Source organism: Suricata suricatta, chromosome 2 (genome assembly GCF_006229205.1).
Source record: "Suricata suricatta isolate VVHF042 chromosome 2, meerkat_22Aug2017_6uvM2_HiC, whole genome shotgun sequence".
NCBI lineage: Eukaryota > Metazoa > Chordata > Mammalia > Carnivora > Herpestidae > Suricata > Suricata suricatta.
In genome coordinates, this window is record NC_043701.1 from 114,872,939 (window position 1) to 114,890,999 (window position 18,061).

The 18,061-nt window shown below is 40.3% G+C and overlaps 1 protein-coding gene across 1 annotated transcript in view; it reads left to right on the plus strand.

Moving 5' to 3' along the window:
* Positions 1 to 8,864, plus strand: part of ASAH2 (N-acylsphingosine amidohydrolase 2) — a 73,475-nt gene extending 64,611 nt beyond the window's left edge. The window contains exons 18-20 of the mRNA XM_029919510.1: positions 3,424 to 3,483; positions 6,720 to 6,808; positions 8,675 to 8,864. Coding sequence (XP_029775370.1) covers positions 3,424 to 3,483; positions 6,720 to 6,808; positions 8,675 to 8,864 — 339 coding nt within the window. The remainder of the gene's footprint in view (positions 1 to 3,423; positions 3,484 to 6,719; positions 6,809 to 8,674) is intronic.
* Positions 8,865 to 18,061: the final 9,197 nt, after the last annotated feature.

The following is an 18,061-nucleotide window of genomic DNA, read 5'->3' on the forward strand; positions in this document are numbered from 1 at the left end:
ATAACTGGAGATCCCCACAAGGCCCTCCTCTGGTTAAATAACTTGCTAGAACAGGCTTACAGAACTCAGGAAAACAGTTTTCTTACTAGGTTACCAGTTTATTATACACAGATACAGCTCAGGAGCAGCCTGAAGACGCAGAGAGGACAGGGTATAGGGGAAGGAATACGAAGCTTCTGTGACCTCTTTGGGAAGTCACCCCACCGGTATCTCCAGGCATTCGCCAACGGAGAAGCTCTGTGAACCCTAGACTTTAGGGATTTTTATGGAGGCTTCATTACATAGGCATAATTGATTAAATCATCAACTGTTGATTAACCCAACTCCTGGCCCCTTTCCTGTCCCTGGAGATCAGAGAGTAGGACTTGATCATTCCAACCCTCTAATCGCATGGTGGATTACCCAGGCACCAGCCCTCACCCTATGGCTCTCCAGAAACCCACAGCCCAAGGCCAGCTCATTAACATGCAGTAAGACCCATGGCTTCAGGGGTTCCAAGGGTTTTAGCATCTGTGTGCTGGGAAATGGGGGCAGAGATGGAGTCTTAACTGACTGAGCCACCCAGGTGCTCCTAGAATATTTTTATTTGTTTATATTTTTTATAAGATGGATTAAAATTTTTTTAATGTTTATTTATTTTTGAGACAGGGAACAGCATGGGGGGCGAGGCGGTCAGAGAGAGAGGGAGACACAGAATTAGAAGCAGGCTCCAGGCTCCAAGCTGTTAGCGCAGAGTCTGACGCAGGGCTCGAACATACGAACTGCCAGATCATGACCTGAGCTGAAGTTGGGCGCTTAACCGACTGAGCCACCCAGGTGCCCCAAGAATATTTTTAATTGAGCCCCACATATTTACCATTCTGGTGCTGGTTATTGTTTCTTAGGAATTTGAATTATTATTCCCGTCTAGAATTATTTTGTTTTAGCATGGAGACTTCCATTAGTCGATCTTGTAGGACAGCTCTGTAACAGCACATCCTCTCAGGATTCATTTGTCTGGAATGGCTGTTTTGTCCCTTTATCTCTGAAGAGCAGTTTTGCTGTGTTCTTGGCTGCAAAATGTTTTTCTTTTATCCCTTTGAATGTGTGACCCTGTGGCCCCTGTTCTTCACTCTCTCAGGAGAAGTCAATTGCTAATCTTACAGTGTCCCAGTGAGTCATGCAATATATTTCTCTTATTGCCTGCAATATTTTCTTTTTGTCTCTGACTGCCACCAGTTTGCTACAATGTATCTAACTGTGACGAGCTTTGTGATTATCCTACTTGGGATGTGTTGGGATGTGATTATCCTACTTGGATCAGCAAGGTACTGTTTACCACATTTGGGAAAATTTCATCCACTATTTCTTCAAACAGATTCTTGAGTGTTTCTCTATTTCCTCTAATTCTGAGTCTTCTGTTTTGTGAATGTTGGTGTACATGAGGTCCCACATGTTTTTCTGAGGCTCTATCAATTTTTCTTCAATTTTCTCTGTCCATTCTTCAGATAAAATAACTTGTAATTGATAGACGCTAGTTCACTTAATCCTTTCTTCTGTCATCTTATATTTGCTATTAAGACCTTACTGGTGAATTTCTCACATGAGTTGTGATTTTTGGCTCTAAAACGTCTGATTAGATGTTTAATCCATTTTTAAAATTACTTCTCTTGGGGTCCCTGGGTAGCTCAGTTGGTTGAGCATCTGACTCTTGGTTTCAGCTCAGGTCATGATCCCACAGTCCGTGAGTTCAAGCCCTGTGTGGTGCTTGTGCTGCCAGCATAGAGCCTACCTGGGGTTCTCTCTCCCTCTCTCTCTGCCCCTCCCCAGCTCTCTCTCTATCTCTCAAAATAAATAAACATTTTTAAACTTAAAAAAATAAAATACAATTACTTCTTTTCACTGAGGTTTTCTGTTTAAGTCATTATCATCATTCTTTTCTTTAATTCTTTTTTTTCCAATATTTTATTGTCAAGTTGTTTTCCATACAACACCCAGTGCTCTTCCCCTTAAGTGCCCTCCACCATCACCACCACCTCTTTCCCCCCTCCCCCTTCCCCTTCAACTCTCAGTTCATTTTCAGCATTCAATAGTCTCTCAAGTTCTGCATCCCTCTCTCTCCCCAACTCTCTTGTATTAGTTCTTAGAACATCTTTATAACAGCTGCTTTGAAGTTTTTGTCTGCTAATGACAATGCCTGAGGACACAGAAAGGCAGTTTTGATTGCTGCTTTTTACCTTTCAGATGAGTCATATTTTCATATGTGCACATCTCATAATTTTTTTCTTGAAGATGGTTTTGCTATGTTGTAGCAATTCTGAATTCTAGCCTCACCTCCCCACCCCCAGCCTTGTTTTGTTTGTTTGCTTGCTCATCAAAACCTTGACTAAGTTAGTTAAGTTCTGTCTCTCTTGCAACATGTGGCTACTGGGTCTGCCCACACTTTTCTTCTTATTCTCCCTGTAAGTATGGCTCTCAAGGTGCTGCCCCTGTGGTTACATAACTAGCGTTCAGCCCAATATTGATCAGACTTTGTGCTTGGATGCTTCAGGGAGTAAAAATTTCAATCTCTGCGGACACATCCTTTTCTTGGCCGCAGGGTCTTGTCTTCCTGCACACAGGGTTGAAGGGAACGCCCCACACATCTCCAGAGTTCTCTCTCTCTCTCTGTGGCTCTCCTCTCTCTGGCGCCCTCTTCTCTGTTACTCTAGCTCATGAACGCAGGACTACCTGGCCTTCGTGGACACATACATCTATCTATCCCTTAACTTAGACAGACTGCCTTGCTCTGCTTGAGCTTTTTCTCTTCGTGCTGTGAATTGCACACTCTGAAGGCACCGAGTTGGGGGTGATTGCTAGGCTCATTGTGTCTGTTTTCCGTCACTCTACGATCACCATTTCCGTTGCTTGATTGTTTTCCTTGCCCACAACGACAGTGTTATATATGTATATATATATGTCCAGCTTTTTTAGTTGTTTCAGGTGGGAAGGGAGATGCACACCCTGTCATTCCACCTTGTATCTCATCCATGCAAGTGTGACTACAAGTCATTCATGGAAAGTTTTGATCACCCTTACATAAGTCAGTCCATTTCCCGGCTGTGTGTTGGAGGGACGTGTGAGAAAATATCAAAGGCTGAAGAAGCCACTTCTTCACTGTCCCTGACATGAAAGATACTCTTTGTCTTCATCTACATCTGAATACACTAAAAACAATTTCACTGGTGAAAAATTCTGGAGTAATTTATTGGCCCTAAACTCTTTTGTCCGTTGTTGCAAGGGCATGGTCTCTAATATTCTGAGAAGATAACTCACTTGATTAAATAGAATAGCATCTATACGGGTACCCAGCATCCTAGAACATTTCATAAGTTGTAGCCTAAATAGGAGCCCAGCAAAGAATGAGTTTTATTAAAACTCATTAAATGGGTTTTTATTCTTCAGGGAGAAGTTGCTGAAGTTACATTTGTAGGCGCTAACCCAAAGAATTCAGCAGAAAACCAGGTAAGCATCCACAATTCTGTTTACACTTTTTAGTTTTCCACTAAAAGATACACTTTTTAGTTTTCATTTGAAAATCCTTAGAGAGGTTAACAGCATAATGATAAAATATTCCAACTTGCTTTTTATTTTTTTAAAAAAATTGTAATGTTTATTTTTGAGAGGGGGGTAGGGGCAGAGAGAGAGAGAGGAAGACACAGAATCTGAAGCAGGCTCCAAGCTGTCAGCACAGAACCCAATGCAGGGCTCGAACCACAAACCATCAGAACACAACCTGATCCAAAATCCAATGCTTAACTGACTGAGCCACCCAGGTGCCCCTCATCTTATTTTTTAAGTGTGGGGAAATTTTTCAGTAGAAACAGTATGTAGAATTAAGTCTTGGGGGAAAAAAGCACACAGGAAACACTTATGTATCCCATTTATGTATTCCAATTTAGAAACTCTACTAAATTTGGTAAAATAATCAAAGGACCAAGGATGGATTGTTTCTTTGGTTCCTTCCTACGCCCCATTGTGGCTCCTCTCCTCCAGGACCACAGCCTCTGGTCCTACTTGTAGTGCCCTCCTGGCTTGGAGCCCTGGCCTGCGTGTTTTACTTTATTTTGCATTTGCCATTTCCCTACTCTTTACTACTGGCACTAATTGGATATTTATTTCTTCACTTTGAAAGAGGACACAAGAAATACATGTTCATGTAAAAACAGGCAATGTAGAAGTGTTTAAAACAGAATGTGAGGGGCACCTGCGTGGCTCAGTCACTAAAACGTCTGACATTGGCTCAGGTCATGAGCTTATGGTTTGTGGGTTTGAGGCCTGCATCGGGCTCTGTGCTGACAGCTCAGAGCCTGAAGCCTGCTTCGAATTTTGTGTGTCTGTCTCTTTCTGCCCCTTCCCTGCTCATGTTCTGTCTCTCTGTCTCAAAAATAAAGTAAAAAAAATTAAATAGAGTATGAAAGTACCTGTCTTTCCATAAATGTTTTTAGAGGTAATAATTGTTCATAGTTTGTTATATATCATTTCATACTTTACTGTAGAAGACACGTGTATATGATAAAGTGTATATAGCTAATATGGCTATTAATAAAATGAATTAATTTTACTCCTCTGTAATTTCTTTAGAATGTTCTTATAACTACCAAAGTAATAGCTAGACATATTCTAGTTGTAAAAATTCAAACAATAAAGAAAGATGTAGAGGAAAAGGAATAGGTATACAAAAATGATTTCAAGGTCAGATTTTTGAATTGTGGTTGAGGGTACATTTATTCTATACATGAGTCATTCTTCTCAGGCACCATTGTTACTTATAACCCTAAATACCTTTCCTCCAAATGCACCTTCCATTTCTGTTCATTGATATATCATTACTGCTGTGATCATAATTGTGGCAAAAGGACATTGTCAAATATGATGAGGGAAAAATGTTCTACTGCTTGGAAAGTCAGCACACACCTGTTTGCAATAATTTCTCTAGGCAGTTAAACTCTGTCATAATATGTGCATGTTTATAGCATTGTTTTCTGGAGATCTTGAAGTGTCATGGCAAAACTGCACGCTTAGCTGTCATTTGATATCCTGAGGGCAGAGAAAGACTATCATCATTATTGCCGTGGAGAAGCAAGAGAACAAAATGCTTAAAGTGCTGGAATGAGAAAATAATAATTTTTTCAAAAAATTTTTTAAATGTTTATTTATTTTTGAGAGACAGAGAGAGACAGAGCATGAGCAGGGGAGGGGCAGAGAGAGAGAAAGAGACACAGAATCCGAAGCAGGCTCCAGGCTCTGAGCTGTCAGCACAGAGCCCAACGTGGGGCTTGAACCCATGAACCTTGAGATCATGTCCTGAGTCGAAGTTGGATGTTTAACCTACTGAACCACCCAGGTGTCCCTAGAATTAATTTCTAAGAACGCTCTGTGACTCGGCACATGACATTTCCCACTACCCTCATTTGTTGGTAATCAGGACCTCCTCACCTCTGTTTATTGTAATGCTTATCCTTTGCAGGCACTACGTGAAGTGCTCTGTGTACATTGCCACCTCAATCTAACTTAATCCTTACTTCTATTCACTGGGTTACATTTTATTATCCCTATTTTACAGACAAAGAAACTGAGGCCCAGAGAGATAAAGTAACTTGTATTAAGTAGTTGTGTATCAGGAAGAGATCAGGGTTGGAATGTGAGAAAGGGTAGTCACATAGTTCACACAGTCTGGGGCTTAGACTCCTTCTCTGGCCTCTACTGTAGACCCGGGGACTGGCGCTCACCCCACCTCCCACTCCATCTGCAGCCTCCCTGATGTGACTCTGCCTTACCTGGCCAGAAACCATTCTCTTTACAAGCCACCACCGGAGTGAAAACTTCTTTATTGACTATAACCCATCAGCTCAGTAACATTTTAGATAATCCCATGGCCCAGTTATAAATAAGTGATGCATTCACCAAGTTTTATTTCAACACCTATATATGACAGGTATTAAGGACTGTAATGGATAAAAATGAATTAGATACAAGTCTTGTCCTTAAGAGCCACAATCTAAAGATTTTGGGGGAAAATTAGAGATATATGGCCTCTGTATCTTTTAATTTGTTATATCAAATCTGTACTTTATTTGGAGCTGAATTCTTGGTCTGAAATGAATTATCATAGCAATTTCCCAATGGGGGAAATAAAACCTGTGCATGATGTGCTTTCTAGAAATCCATTATGACAAAATATAGGGATTGCTTTCAGCATCTAAGACAGGGAAGATTTATGTATCCTTTTTAATTCTTTTACTTGGGAGATATATTTACTAATAATTCATTTATCCAGAGATGGAAAGATGAAGAAATGTTCCCATTTTCCCTCCTAAGTCTTGAAGTGACCAGAGAAAGTCTTGGAATATAGATTAATAAACATGTCATGAAAAGGCTTGACTTATATCTTTTTTTAGATCTCAAATTTTATCCCGTCTCTTCCCTGCCCCAGTTTGCAGAATTTGCTATCAGCTCTAAAATGATGCTCCACTCACTTTTCTTAAAAAAAAAAAGTCATGGTGTGTAAGAGCATGGATGAAGTGACATTCTGAAGTCATTGCATGGAATGTAGAGAGTCGCACCTAAGAATGTGGACGAAACTCTAATACATTTTCACACCAGGTATTGACAGGTGTCAAGATCACAAGGACGTATTTACAGGCAGGTACCTTTTATGGCCATGCGGGGTCTCATTCGTTATATGAATTGCATTTCAGACCCATCAGACCTTCCTCACTGTCGAGAAATATGAGGCCACGTCAGCAACATGGCGGATAGTGCATAATGATGCCTCCTGGGAGACACGGTGAGCTTGTCTGTCAGATATTTTGGCTTTCAAGCCATGAGAACAGTTGGCTAGTAACGCGGGGAAGACAAATGTGAACACAGGCTCAATGCAGGATATTACTGCTATCAAATTCCCGTGGAGCTTCTGGCCATATTCAGTTGATTTATTAAACTTCATTTTGAGTTTCTTTCCCTGCAAAACAGCGGGATGTGGGCTACTATAAGACGAGGTGCTAATGAGGTTACGGCCTCCATTTTTGTAAACATCTGTTAATTTTGTTTTTTTCCACGGCTGCAGACATAGCCCTGAAGGCTGTAGCCTTCTTGCAAATGGGTTACAAGGCACACGGGCCTCTATAGAGCCTGACAGTCCCTTCTGGGAAGAAAAGAGGAGTCTATAGGCAAAAGTATTACATGTTTGTATTCGGTCAATTATTCTTCATTTGAATTACTGAAACATGAGAAGCTTGAGTGTTTATTTTTTCCTAACTCAGTAAGAAAGGAATTTGTTTATGGGGTTTCCTCAGAGAGGCATAGCTATGTGCGTTTTGTTACCAAATCCCTGAGCCGAATAAGTATTTTGAAGATTTGAACATGGCATCTGAACTAAGAAAAATGTTTCTGTTTCTGAGCATATCAATTTCACACCGCAGGACAGAGGCATGGAAGTGGGCAAACATTTGAGCAACTTGTGTCTAATTCGCATCGCCTTAAATCAGGTCACGAGTTCTGTGTTCGTTTCCTTCACATGGTTAATCAAAAATAGAAATGGGACCATGCTGTGGCTCCTTTGGTAGTCAGACATAAATCTGGGCATACATTTTCCTCTGATCTCTAGGAATCTAGGGAACAGGTCATTTTCAAACAAATAATAAATACATATTTATTGTTAAGATAAGATGTATAGATTAAAAAAAAATTTTATTTTCAAAAGCCGCAAATCGGAATAGCAGTGAACATGGAGAATACATATAGGCTTCTGCCTTGTTCCTCAGCAGCTGGAATGTCACTTCTGTAATGAGAGCACGGGCCCATCATTGAAACACACAGAATGTTGAGAACACCCTCTCCACCCAGGGAACTTACTGTCTAAGCAATTGGGGATATCAGTCAGTTAGCCCACTGTATCTCACTTACCTGTGAGATCTGACCTTCTTGAGGTGGCCTACAAGGGCCAGTGAGCTGATACCATGTCACACTTCACTGCACCCTGCTTCTGCCCCTCCTCTGCACCACATTTTTTCCTGCTCGAAACACTTTGTGTCCTCTGTTCCTTCTTCCTAGAATGTCTTTCCTCTGGGCTCGTGTGGGTCAGGTTAAGTAACATCTCTTGACAGATACCTCTGCCATACTTGTTTCATTGCACCTGTCACTTTAAAAAATCATTTCCTGGTTTGCCTGTTCACTGTCTTTCTCCCCTTCCCCCCGCCCCTCCTTGCCCTAGCAGAGCACAAGCTCCCTGGAACTTGGAGCCATTTCTGTCTGGCTTCCGACTGTATCCTCATACCTCTGGAACAGAGGCTCGTGCACGTGAGAAGTGGCAGCTGAGGCAGAGGGCAGCAGGGGCAAAGCCTGGGCTGCAGTAGTTTTAAAGCAGGAGACGTCCTGTGTTCTGAGTATCAGGCGAGGCTTCGGGGGGATGGGTGAGGTTTGGGTGGTTATAAAGGTAGAACAGGTGAGACAATTTCTACAAATGGCTAGTTCTTAAAGGTTCTCTTCTAGAAAGTATTTGTCCCTGTTTGGTTCATTGCTCCCAGAATCTAGGATAGTGCCTTGCTTATGGTAGGTACTCCCCAAATGTTCATATAATGACGAATCCTACATTTTTTGAATCACAGCTTTTTAAGAGTAAAACCTTATTAGTTGGTTTGTTTCCTACCAACAGTTTCTACTGGCACAAGGGATTACTGGGTCACAGCAACGCGACGATGCAATGGCACATTCCGGAGAGTGCCCAGCCTGGGATCTACAGGATGCGATACTTCGGCCACATTCGGAAACAGGAGCTCCTCAAGCCAGCTGTCATACTTCCATTTGAAGGCACTACCTCTGCCTTTGAAGTTGTAGCTCATTAATGAAAAGTTGATGAATTATTCAAAGTGAGGCTACACTCCCTAACTTATGAAAATGATTTCACATGAATGTAAACAATTAAGATGACTTCTATAATTGTCCCTGTTTGGGGACAGATAGTTTACTGTGAATGGGGCAGAGGTGTGTGTGTGTGTGTGTGTGTGTGTGTGTGTGTGTGTATGTGTGTGTGTCGCTGGTAGTCTAGAGCCTAACACATGATTTTCCTCAGAGACTTGCAACTGTTTGAAGGGACAGTTCCCCTCAATATAAAACCTCTGCAAAGTTGGTAAGAATGGCTGAATATGTGTGAACAGTAATTAAACTATTTATTTATAGGATTATTGAATGTTAGGCTGGAAAGTTTAAAGAGATCATATACTCTGAGTCTTCATTTTGCAGATGAGAATGATGAAGTTTCATGGATTTAAGATTCACAAAGGCCACAGGACCTTCCCCCCCATTACACTTGAATAAATAGTATATAACATTGACCATAAATGTATATGCCCAATTAGAGATAATTGGTGTGAAAATTAGAATGCCAGCTTTTCTCTATTTAGCAAAGCCTCTCATAGCCATTCCCCTGAGACTTCATTGGCCTGATCGAGAGTTGTCGATATTGTTAAATTATTTCTGGCCTTCAGAGGGCACATGCAGGAAAGTCAGACTTGTAGTATTTTGATCAGGCCCTGTGTTTCTCTAAGTGCCCTTAGCTCTCTGAATTGTCTCTATTCCCGAGACTGGATCTAAGTGGTTTTGACTGTTTTTACTAATCAAATTCACCCCCAAAACGTAATACTTGCTATAGTGTAGATATTAAAACATAAGTGTTAGTGGATTGGAAGGAGGTCCTCAAAGTGCAAGATCTAAACTCATGGACCCATTCAATCACAGAATATTTATTAAGACCTGCATACCCAGTATTGTACTAGTGTCTGGCCTTGATAATCAGTGTTATCATATTTGAGATGAATGTATAAATGTCAAAAGAGGACCATTTTGAAGGAGAAAGTACTCAATTGAGTATATAAGTTTCAGAAGGCATTTGAAAAGCAGTAATCTTCAAGTTCTGTCTCATATATAATCTGTGCTGGGTACTCTAATTTGGGGGGAAAGAGGCTCCAGACAATTTGAACAAAGTGATTTCAAAAGTACTTTGAGAGCATTATGAAATACCCCAGTCCAATGTCCTGAAGAATGAGATATGACAGTCTGACATTGATTGCCTGACACTACCAATTCTATCTAAAATGATCCAAGTTAACTGGAGCTAGCTCCCAGGCTACACAGTAAATTTCCCAAAACCAAATCATGCTTTTGTATGAATGTAAAAGCTTTAGCATTTCAGGAAAAAATCAACCTTAATTTAAAAAACAAACATTAAATGTTGAAAATAGTAATGATACTGATAACAATAAGACTAACATTCATTTATTTAGTTATGACTAAATACGCCATATTGCATTGGAACGAACCTGAAGCACGTTTGGATGACCCAGTGCTCTGGTTCTATGGGAGTTCCTTGCTGGAGAATAAGCTCATCAGGATTCCAAAGGACAACGATCATTTTTCCTGACGACCCATAGTGTTTGGTATCACAGTTCAGAGGCTTCCAAGAGCACAGAATTCTGAAAATAGTTGACTTGAGGCAGATAAATTATATTAGAACTGATGATAACATTTTCCTCATGATTCAGAAGAGTATTAAATGATTTTCCACTACCTCCATGCCTCCCATGGAAGCTTGCCTCAGTGGACCTGGGATTCCCTGTTGTTTACTTGCACCTGTGCAGAGCCAGACACTGCATTGTCTGGTATGGGTCTTTCTGCACCAGCCCTTTGTCCATGTGGACTTCTGGCCCCAAATAACCTGCAGAAGCCTGTCTGTGTACCCGCTGCCATCTCTTCCAGTTAAATTCCATTTCTGCATTTTGTATGTAAAAATAGGACCAGATCCTGCCGTTGTAGAAACCATAGCTATTCACTCGTGTGTCAAAGAACACCACAAAAGAGGCGGTGATCTGTTAATATACAAACCTAGATGCAACGTGTGTCCATGACTGCTGGGAGTGGCTCATTGGAGCCAGACCATGTGGAGAAACTTCTGAAATTGGTAGAGAACATGGGGAAAAAGGGGCTGGCTGGGGGGAGAATGCTTTTGCCGAAGACCTTGTGTCTTATTGTCAAAGTGTCTGTTTTTGTTTGTTGTATTCTGCCTTCTCTGGGTTTAAGGACGCTGTGACTTCCTCAAAAAGCACTGAATGATCCCTCTATAATTTTTGATGAGTATTATATAAATTGCTAAAATTCAATATAAGATTTAATAATAAATTACTGAATACAATTGTGAATGTATGTTCTATGGAGAAGTGGAACACTTGTTTTTCTTTCTTTTTCTTTAAACTTTAAAAAATATTTATTATTTTTGAGAGAAAGAAACAGTATGAGTGGGGGAGGGGAAGAAAGGGAGGGAAACACAGACTCTGAAGCAGGCTTCAGGCTTTCAGTTGTCAGCATAGAGCTTGATGCAAGACTCAAACTCATGACCATCACAGGGCTCAAACTCATGAACTGTCAGATCATGACCCAAGCCAAAGTCAGACACTCAACCAACTGAGCCAAACAGGTGCCCCTTGTTTTTTTAATAGATGGAGTGAATGGTGCTGATTCCATGTAGGTAAGGCTGGAAATTGACACGAATGATCTCTGTAAGTAACCATGCAAACATAAGGGGTCCCCTTTACCCATTCCTTCCTGTGCTCTGAAAATCTATTGCTGGAAAAATACATACAATTGGACATTTTTTACTACTAGGGCAGTTGAGAGTTTCCTAGGCAGGTAGTTATCTGTAAAATTGTTTCATGAGCTAATTCTGAACAAAGATGCCAAGAATGAACATATTTGTGAATATGCTTCTCCAGTTTGCCTTCTCATGCTTCTCTTCCAGCCTAGGCAGACACACTGGTCTTTTCTAACATTGGCACCTGGGTTTCATCTTTAGCCAACAAGTTTCATCCTTAGATGATCCTTTTCATGTTTCTAAAGACATGAAAATAATGTCTTCAAATAATGATTTTGGTTCTGGCATCTGCTGGTTTTTATAGTGGTTTTTGGAACATCATGCCTTATCTGATGCCACAGAGGAAAATTTGCATTTTCCTTACATAATTAGTTAGAATGTGTTCAGCTGTAAGTAAGAGCATATTCCTGATCAGCAGGTGTCCAAACACTAAAGACATTGACAGTTGCACATAGCAAAGTCTTAAGGTGACCAGTTCAGGTTTGGTGCAACCATTCAATGATGTCACTGCTTTTTTTCCCCTCTTAATATATTAAATTTAATTTTTAGGGTTGTCACCTCAGTCTAAAGAGAACTACCTCATGTATTCATACTGTTGTGAGCAACATCAAGAAGGGAGGGGAGAGTTCTTGGAAACTCTTTTTGGAAAGTGAAAAATATTTAGTAGGAACCCAAGTAGAATTCCCTTTACATTTCCTTGTCTAGAATGGTGTCACATCGCTTCAAGGGAGGCTGAGAAAGAGAGTATTTGACATTTTCTGCCTCTAGAGAGGGAGGCAGGTTCTGGTAGCAAGGAAAAAGAGATGGGGTAAGTTCTATAATTTGTGACCAGCCCTACCAGTTACCACAATAGGCTAATACGAATAACTGCATAGCCAATGTAACAGCTCTTTGAGATAACTGGTACTAGTTTTGTCTTAGCAAATCTGTTTTAGGAAAGAGCACATCCCGGTGCTTGATGGAGACAGGGCTTGCTTTCTACCCTGCAAAATGTATGTGTTCATTCAGCAAATTCACACTGAGCACCTGTATACTTTGTGGGCATAATGCTACCCCCTATTGATACAGTAATGAACAAGACAGAGCAAGTTCTTGCCATCAAGGAACTTGGAGTTTTCATGGAAGAAGCAGACAAGTAAACAGGCAATTCTGTACAGAGAAACTCATACTGCTGCAGTTTAGAGTGTGAGAGATAGGACCTTATATGGTCTTGGGGATAGTGCAGGAGGTTTCCTGGAATAAATAACATCTAAGCTAGGGCCCAAAGGATATTCGTTAGAAGAAAGATGATGGTGTGTGTGTGTGTGTGTGTGTGTGTGTGTGTGTGTGTGTGTATGTGTGTGTGCATGCACATGCTCCTTTCCATGCAGGGATGCAGGATGACAAGACTATTCCAGGTAAGGGGAATATCAAGTAGCTTATCAAGTCTGCAGCTTTAGTGCAAGGGAGAAATGGCCAGAGATGTAGCACTGAACTTTACTTTCATAAATTGTAAATTGGTTTTATATTCATATTAGCATTTTCTCCCTTAAGACACTTCATTTATTGTATGCGTGTGCTTGAATGTATTTTCCCTTTGCCAAACTAATAAAACACATCTTTTATAAGTAAGGAAACTGATTTTCTCAGTCCAGTGACATTGGGTATCATCCTTTTGTCTTCATAGTCTGTGTTTCTTAGAATTGGATTTATTGACATTTCTTTTGTTTCTGTCCATCTCATGTTTCCAAATCTTGATTTCTTTTGCTTTTCTATGCCTATGAAGTGGTCACAGCAAATAAAGACTACTCTCTCCCTTTAGATAGAATCCAGAGTTCCAGACTACATCTTACAAGTACTTATTAATAATAAAACTGACCCACCCACATAAACTTCAAAGTACTTCGGCGTGCATACCTTTAAGTTATAAGAGATCCAGGCTGTGTTGATTTTTTTCTGGCTGTGTTTTAGGATAATGAGCAATCCAGAAACCTGGAATATTGGCTTAACACTAGCAGAAGAGAACAAGTTTACCACCCCACTCTCTGGATCCCCACTCTCAGGGAAGATTGGCTTGACCATATTGTCTGTTTTATTGGAGCTTCCTTATTTGATACAAGACCAGGGTAAGCTAAGCAAACATAAGAATGTAACATTCCAGCAATTAAAACCTTGGAAAAAAGTCAAACATGGACCCACTACATTCTTAAATGGCATTTCAATAAACTAGCATGTATGATTTTATAAATAAATTTGATGCCACTACAATGAGGACAGTACATACTTTAAATGTCTTTCTGAAACTGTTGATGGTGTTGTGCTGACCTATTGCAACTCTTTTATCAGATTCTCTTAGCCTCAAGTCCACAGATTCAATATATTTCATGGGGACTGAGGGGTAGCTTCTAACCATGGGACATAACTGAGAAGTTTTATAACATTTAAGAAAGAATCTAGGTTTTGCCATCTGGTCAACTTGGATTGAATTATGTCTGTGACCTTGGGTGGGTTACTGAGCACCCCTGGCTGATAAGATGGTGTAACAATACTGCCCTTTCATGATTGATATGGGGTTATATAATTTCATGGCTAAGAAAGAAAGCTAATTGGAAACTAACAGGAAATGAATTCTGGAAACTAGTTGGTTCAAATCTCAGTTCTTCCATTTGTCCAGTGTCCAGCCATGAGTCAATTACTTAATTTCTTAAAGCCACAGTTTCTTAATGCATCTCAACTTCTTAATATATCAATGAGAACAATAAAAGCACTTACATTTTTAGTCTGTAAGATTAGAATAAGGTAAAGTTGTTGGCAGAGTGTCTGGCACATGGGATATGCTCAATTAATTTAATTAACTGTTAATTAACTTAGCTGTCACTGAGTTTTCTATAAGATGAAGCATATAAATATCAGGAAAAGAGTAGGAAATAAAAAAAAATTCTCTATTGTGGACTGAATCCATAACTTGTTCCAGAGACATTATGCTTTTCCCAATGTTTTAACATCTCTAATGTTAGTGTAAGAAGAGTTGGAATGGGTAATAACTGAAGCTATGAGAGTGGTCTAGACTGAGAGGCAATGGAGATCAGAACCAGAACCTGCTTCAGGAATGGAAGGTCAGAAGTTGAGAGTGTATAATACTCTACACCCAAAATTGTCATGACTTATTGATTGATGGGAGAGGGAATGGGACAAGAACAGTCTAAAAAATTAAAACTCTAAAACTTTGGGTGACAGTAACAGTAAAATCAAGTGCCAGCACAAAAGGAAGAGAGTTTCAGAGGCATCAAGGCAAATCTGGGTTTGGGTGTCTGAGACTTGACAAGACATCCAGGCAGCAAGTCTAATGCACAGTGAGAAAGGGGAGCTCTGGTTTTGCAGAGGAAGTAGGGCAAAACAGAGAGATATAGGAGTGTCCATTTCGGTCCAATAGCAGAAATCGAGAAATTTGGTAACTTGCAAGAAGGAGGGCAAAAAATTAAAAAAGGCTGGATGACAGGCCTATGGGGAACAGCTACTTTTAATAAGGGAGAAGGGAAGGAGGACCAGAAATTACTATTACTAAGAAGAAGAGCAATTAATAGAATTAGAAGCATAGGAAGAGAGAACTCCAAGATCAATTATATAAAAATTGTAGAGACGCTAAAATGGGTTAAAGTTGGGTTGAATTGGGTTAAAGCTTTGCAAGTTGAGTGTGAACACTTCCTTAAGAATGGTAGAAGGCATGTTCAGGAGATAGTGGGTCCTACCAGGTTGATGGGATGTTGCAAAGACAGGTAGTGGCCATTCTGTATCTGCTCTCCCAGAGTGAGAGTTTGCGTCGGTCACAGGGGCAGGACTCCATTTCTCAGCCTGGGTGTGTTCTAGGACTGCCTCTGGCAACTGGAAATAACCATCTGACTAGTTAAGTTCTGTTCAGTGGGATGAGAGATGTGAGATGTTCTATTTCTCCCCCTGCACACTCAGAAGGGATAGTCATACTTTCCTTTGTCTGGCTCCCTTTCTAGTAGCTGTGTCACAGACATGGTGGAAAGAGCTGCGGCAGCCATCTTGAGCCCACAGATGAAAACTCCATGTCAAAGATGGCAATCTTATAAAAAAACACTTGGGTCCTTGATACTCCCTAATAGTCAAATCATCCCCTGACTGCTTCATTTCAGATGATTAACAGAAGGGGAAATAAATGCCCATCTCATCTTTCACTATTCATGTCATTGTTAGAACAGAAACCTGTGTTCTAACTACTATACTGATCATAGCCTCCACAAAGGCTACAATTTAGACACTTTCTTCTACTGTGGCTAGGATAAATATCAACATATTTGTATAAAATCAGAAAGCAGATCTGGGGAAAATGGTATGGTGACTTCTTTCAATTTTTTGACTCTCTGGCTGTTATGTGTTGAATTGTGGCCCCACCCCCACCTCCAAATGATGTGTGGACATCCTAACACCTAGTACCGCCAGTATGACCTTGCTTGGAAATAAGATCATTGCAAATGTAAGTAGTTAAGATAAGGTCATGGTAGAGCAGGGCAGGTCCCTAATCCAATTTGACTTGTATCTTTAAAAAAAGATAACCATGTAAAGGAACACCCACAAGAAGAATGCAGCATGAACATGAAGGCAGAGATTTGAGTGCTGTGTCTACAAGGAATCCCAGAAGATTGCAAGTAAGCCACCAGAATCCAGTTGAGAGGCATGGAGTCCCCCTCAGAGACCTCAGAACATATCAACCTGCTGACACTCTGATCTTGGACTTCTAGCCTCCAGAGCAATGAGCCAACAAATTACTGTGGTTTAAACCACCCAGCATGTGACATTTTGTGATGGCAGTCCTAGGAGATGAGTACACTGGCCAATGGATTAGTTTGCACCCCTCCAGACACCTGCCAAATGAGATCCTTGGGTGCCTTCCAGTTTAGAAGACATAGTCATTATGTCTGTTCTTTAGTCTTTGCAATAATATGGTCATTTTACGGCAACTGGTCTCATCTATCATTGGTTGCCTATGAGTGTCATCTGTCACTGTCAAAGACTAGTAAAATTTGAAACTAATTTACATATCACAAAATGCCAAATGAATCAGCTATGATGCAGCTCTAACTAAAATTTTATGGCGAATAAACATTCCATATTTTGGGGGATTGATCTTTTATGGGAGTGGGTGAGACAATGAATATCTATTATATATATTTACAAGATGACAGAATGAGGACAAATATAATTATGCATGTTTATCCTCAGTTCTTATTGAACTAAATTGGTTTTTCCCCCCCTCTCCAATTTATCAGGCAAGTATCATAAGCTCTGCGGCAAATGAAGGGCATGTCAGTAGTGCGTCTCTCTTTCTGTTTACATGGAGACAAAGCTAGAAAGGAATCATAACGTCCTTTAGGAATTTGGCTGCGCCAGTTTTAAATCAAGGCAGAAGATGATGGTTTCCACGTATTAGAGAGGTATCGCAAAAAGTAGTAACTGTGAATTTCCATTCTTGATGAATAATTTACTTAATGCTTACATAAATATTTCCTATTTCAAGAAATGCTTTTATAAATGAGAGGATGCTTTGAAGATTATCAAGAAGAAATCTCATTTTTGGAGGGATTTTATTTTCTTTGAATTAACAAAGTAGCAACTCAGTATCCATGTTTTGCATAAAATCTACTGGGACCCCTTGGGAAGTGTGTTGTTTCCTGCTGGTTGGGTGCCTTGAAACCCACCCAGAGTCTGATAATCTCCACTGTGGTAGGGACATCATGAGAACGCCGTCATGATTACAAGCTTAGACTGTCATAGGGGCACCTGGAGGGCTCAGTCGATTAAGCATCTGACTTCAGCTCAGATCATGATCTCACGGTTCGTGGGTTCAGGCCCGGCCCCACATTGGGCTCTGTGCTGACAGCTCAGAGCCTGGAGCCTGTTTCGAATTCTGTCTTTCCTTCTCTCTCTGCCCCTCCCCTACTTGTTCTCTCTCTCTCTCTCTCTTTCTCTCTCTATCTCTCTAAAAAATAAACATTAAAAAAACTTAAAGAAAAACAAGCTTAGACTGTCATTGAGCTTTTTGAGATCTTAAGAAAAAATATCACAGAAAATTTGAAACATACAAATACAGAGAATAGTAGAGTAATACCCCATGTATTTCAGCATTTGGCTTCAGAAATTATAAACAGCTTGCCTTTTGTGTTTCGTCTCTCCCTTCACATTTTACTGGGTGCAGTGGGGTCAAGCTGGACTATTTTCCTTATACAATTTTAGCATATTTCTCCACCAAATAAAGATATTTGTTCTTTTACTAAACCAAAAGGTCACTCTCCCATCTAACAAAATTGACAATAACCTCTTAATTTCATCTAATATTCAGACCTTGGTCAAATGTTCCTGATTGTCTAAAAAATTCCTTTTTAGGGACACCTGACT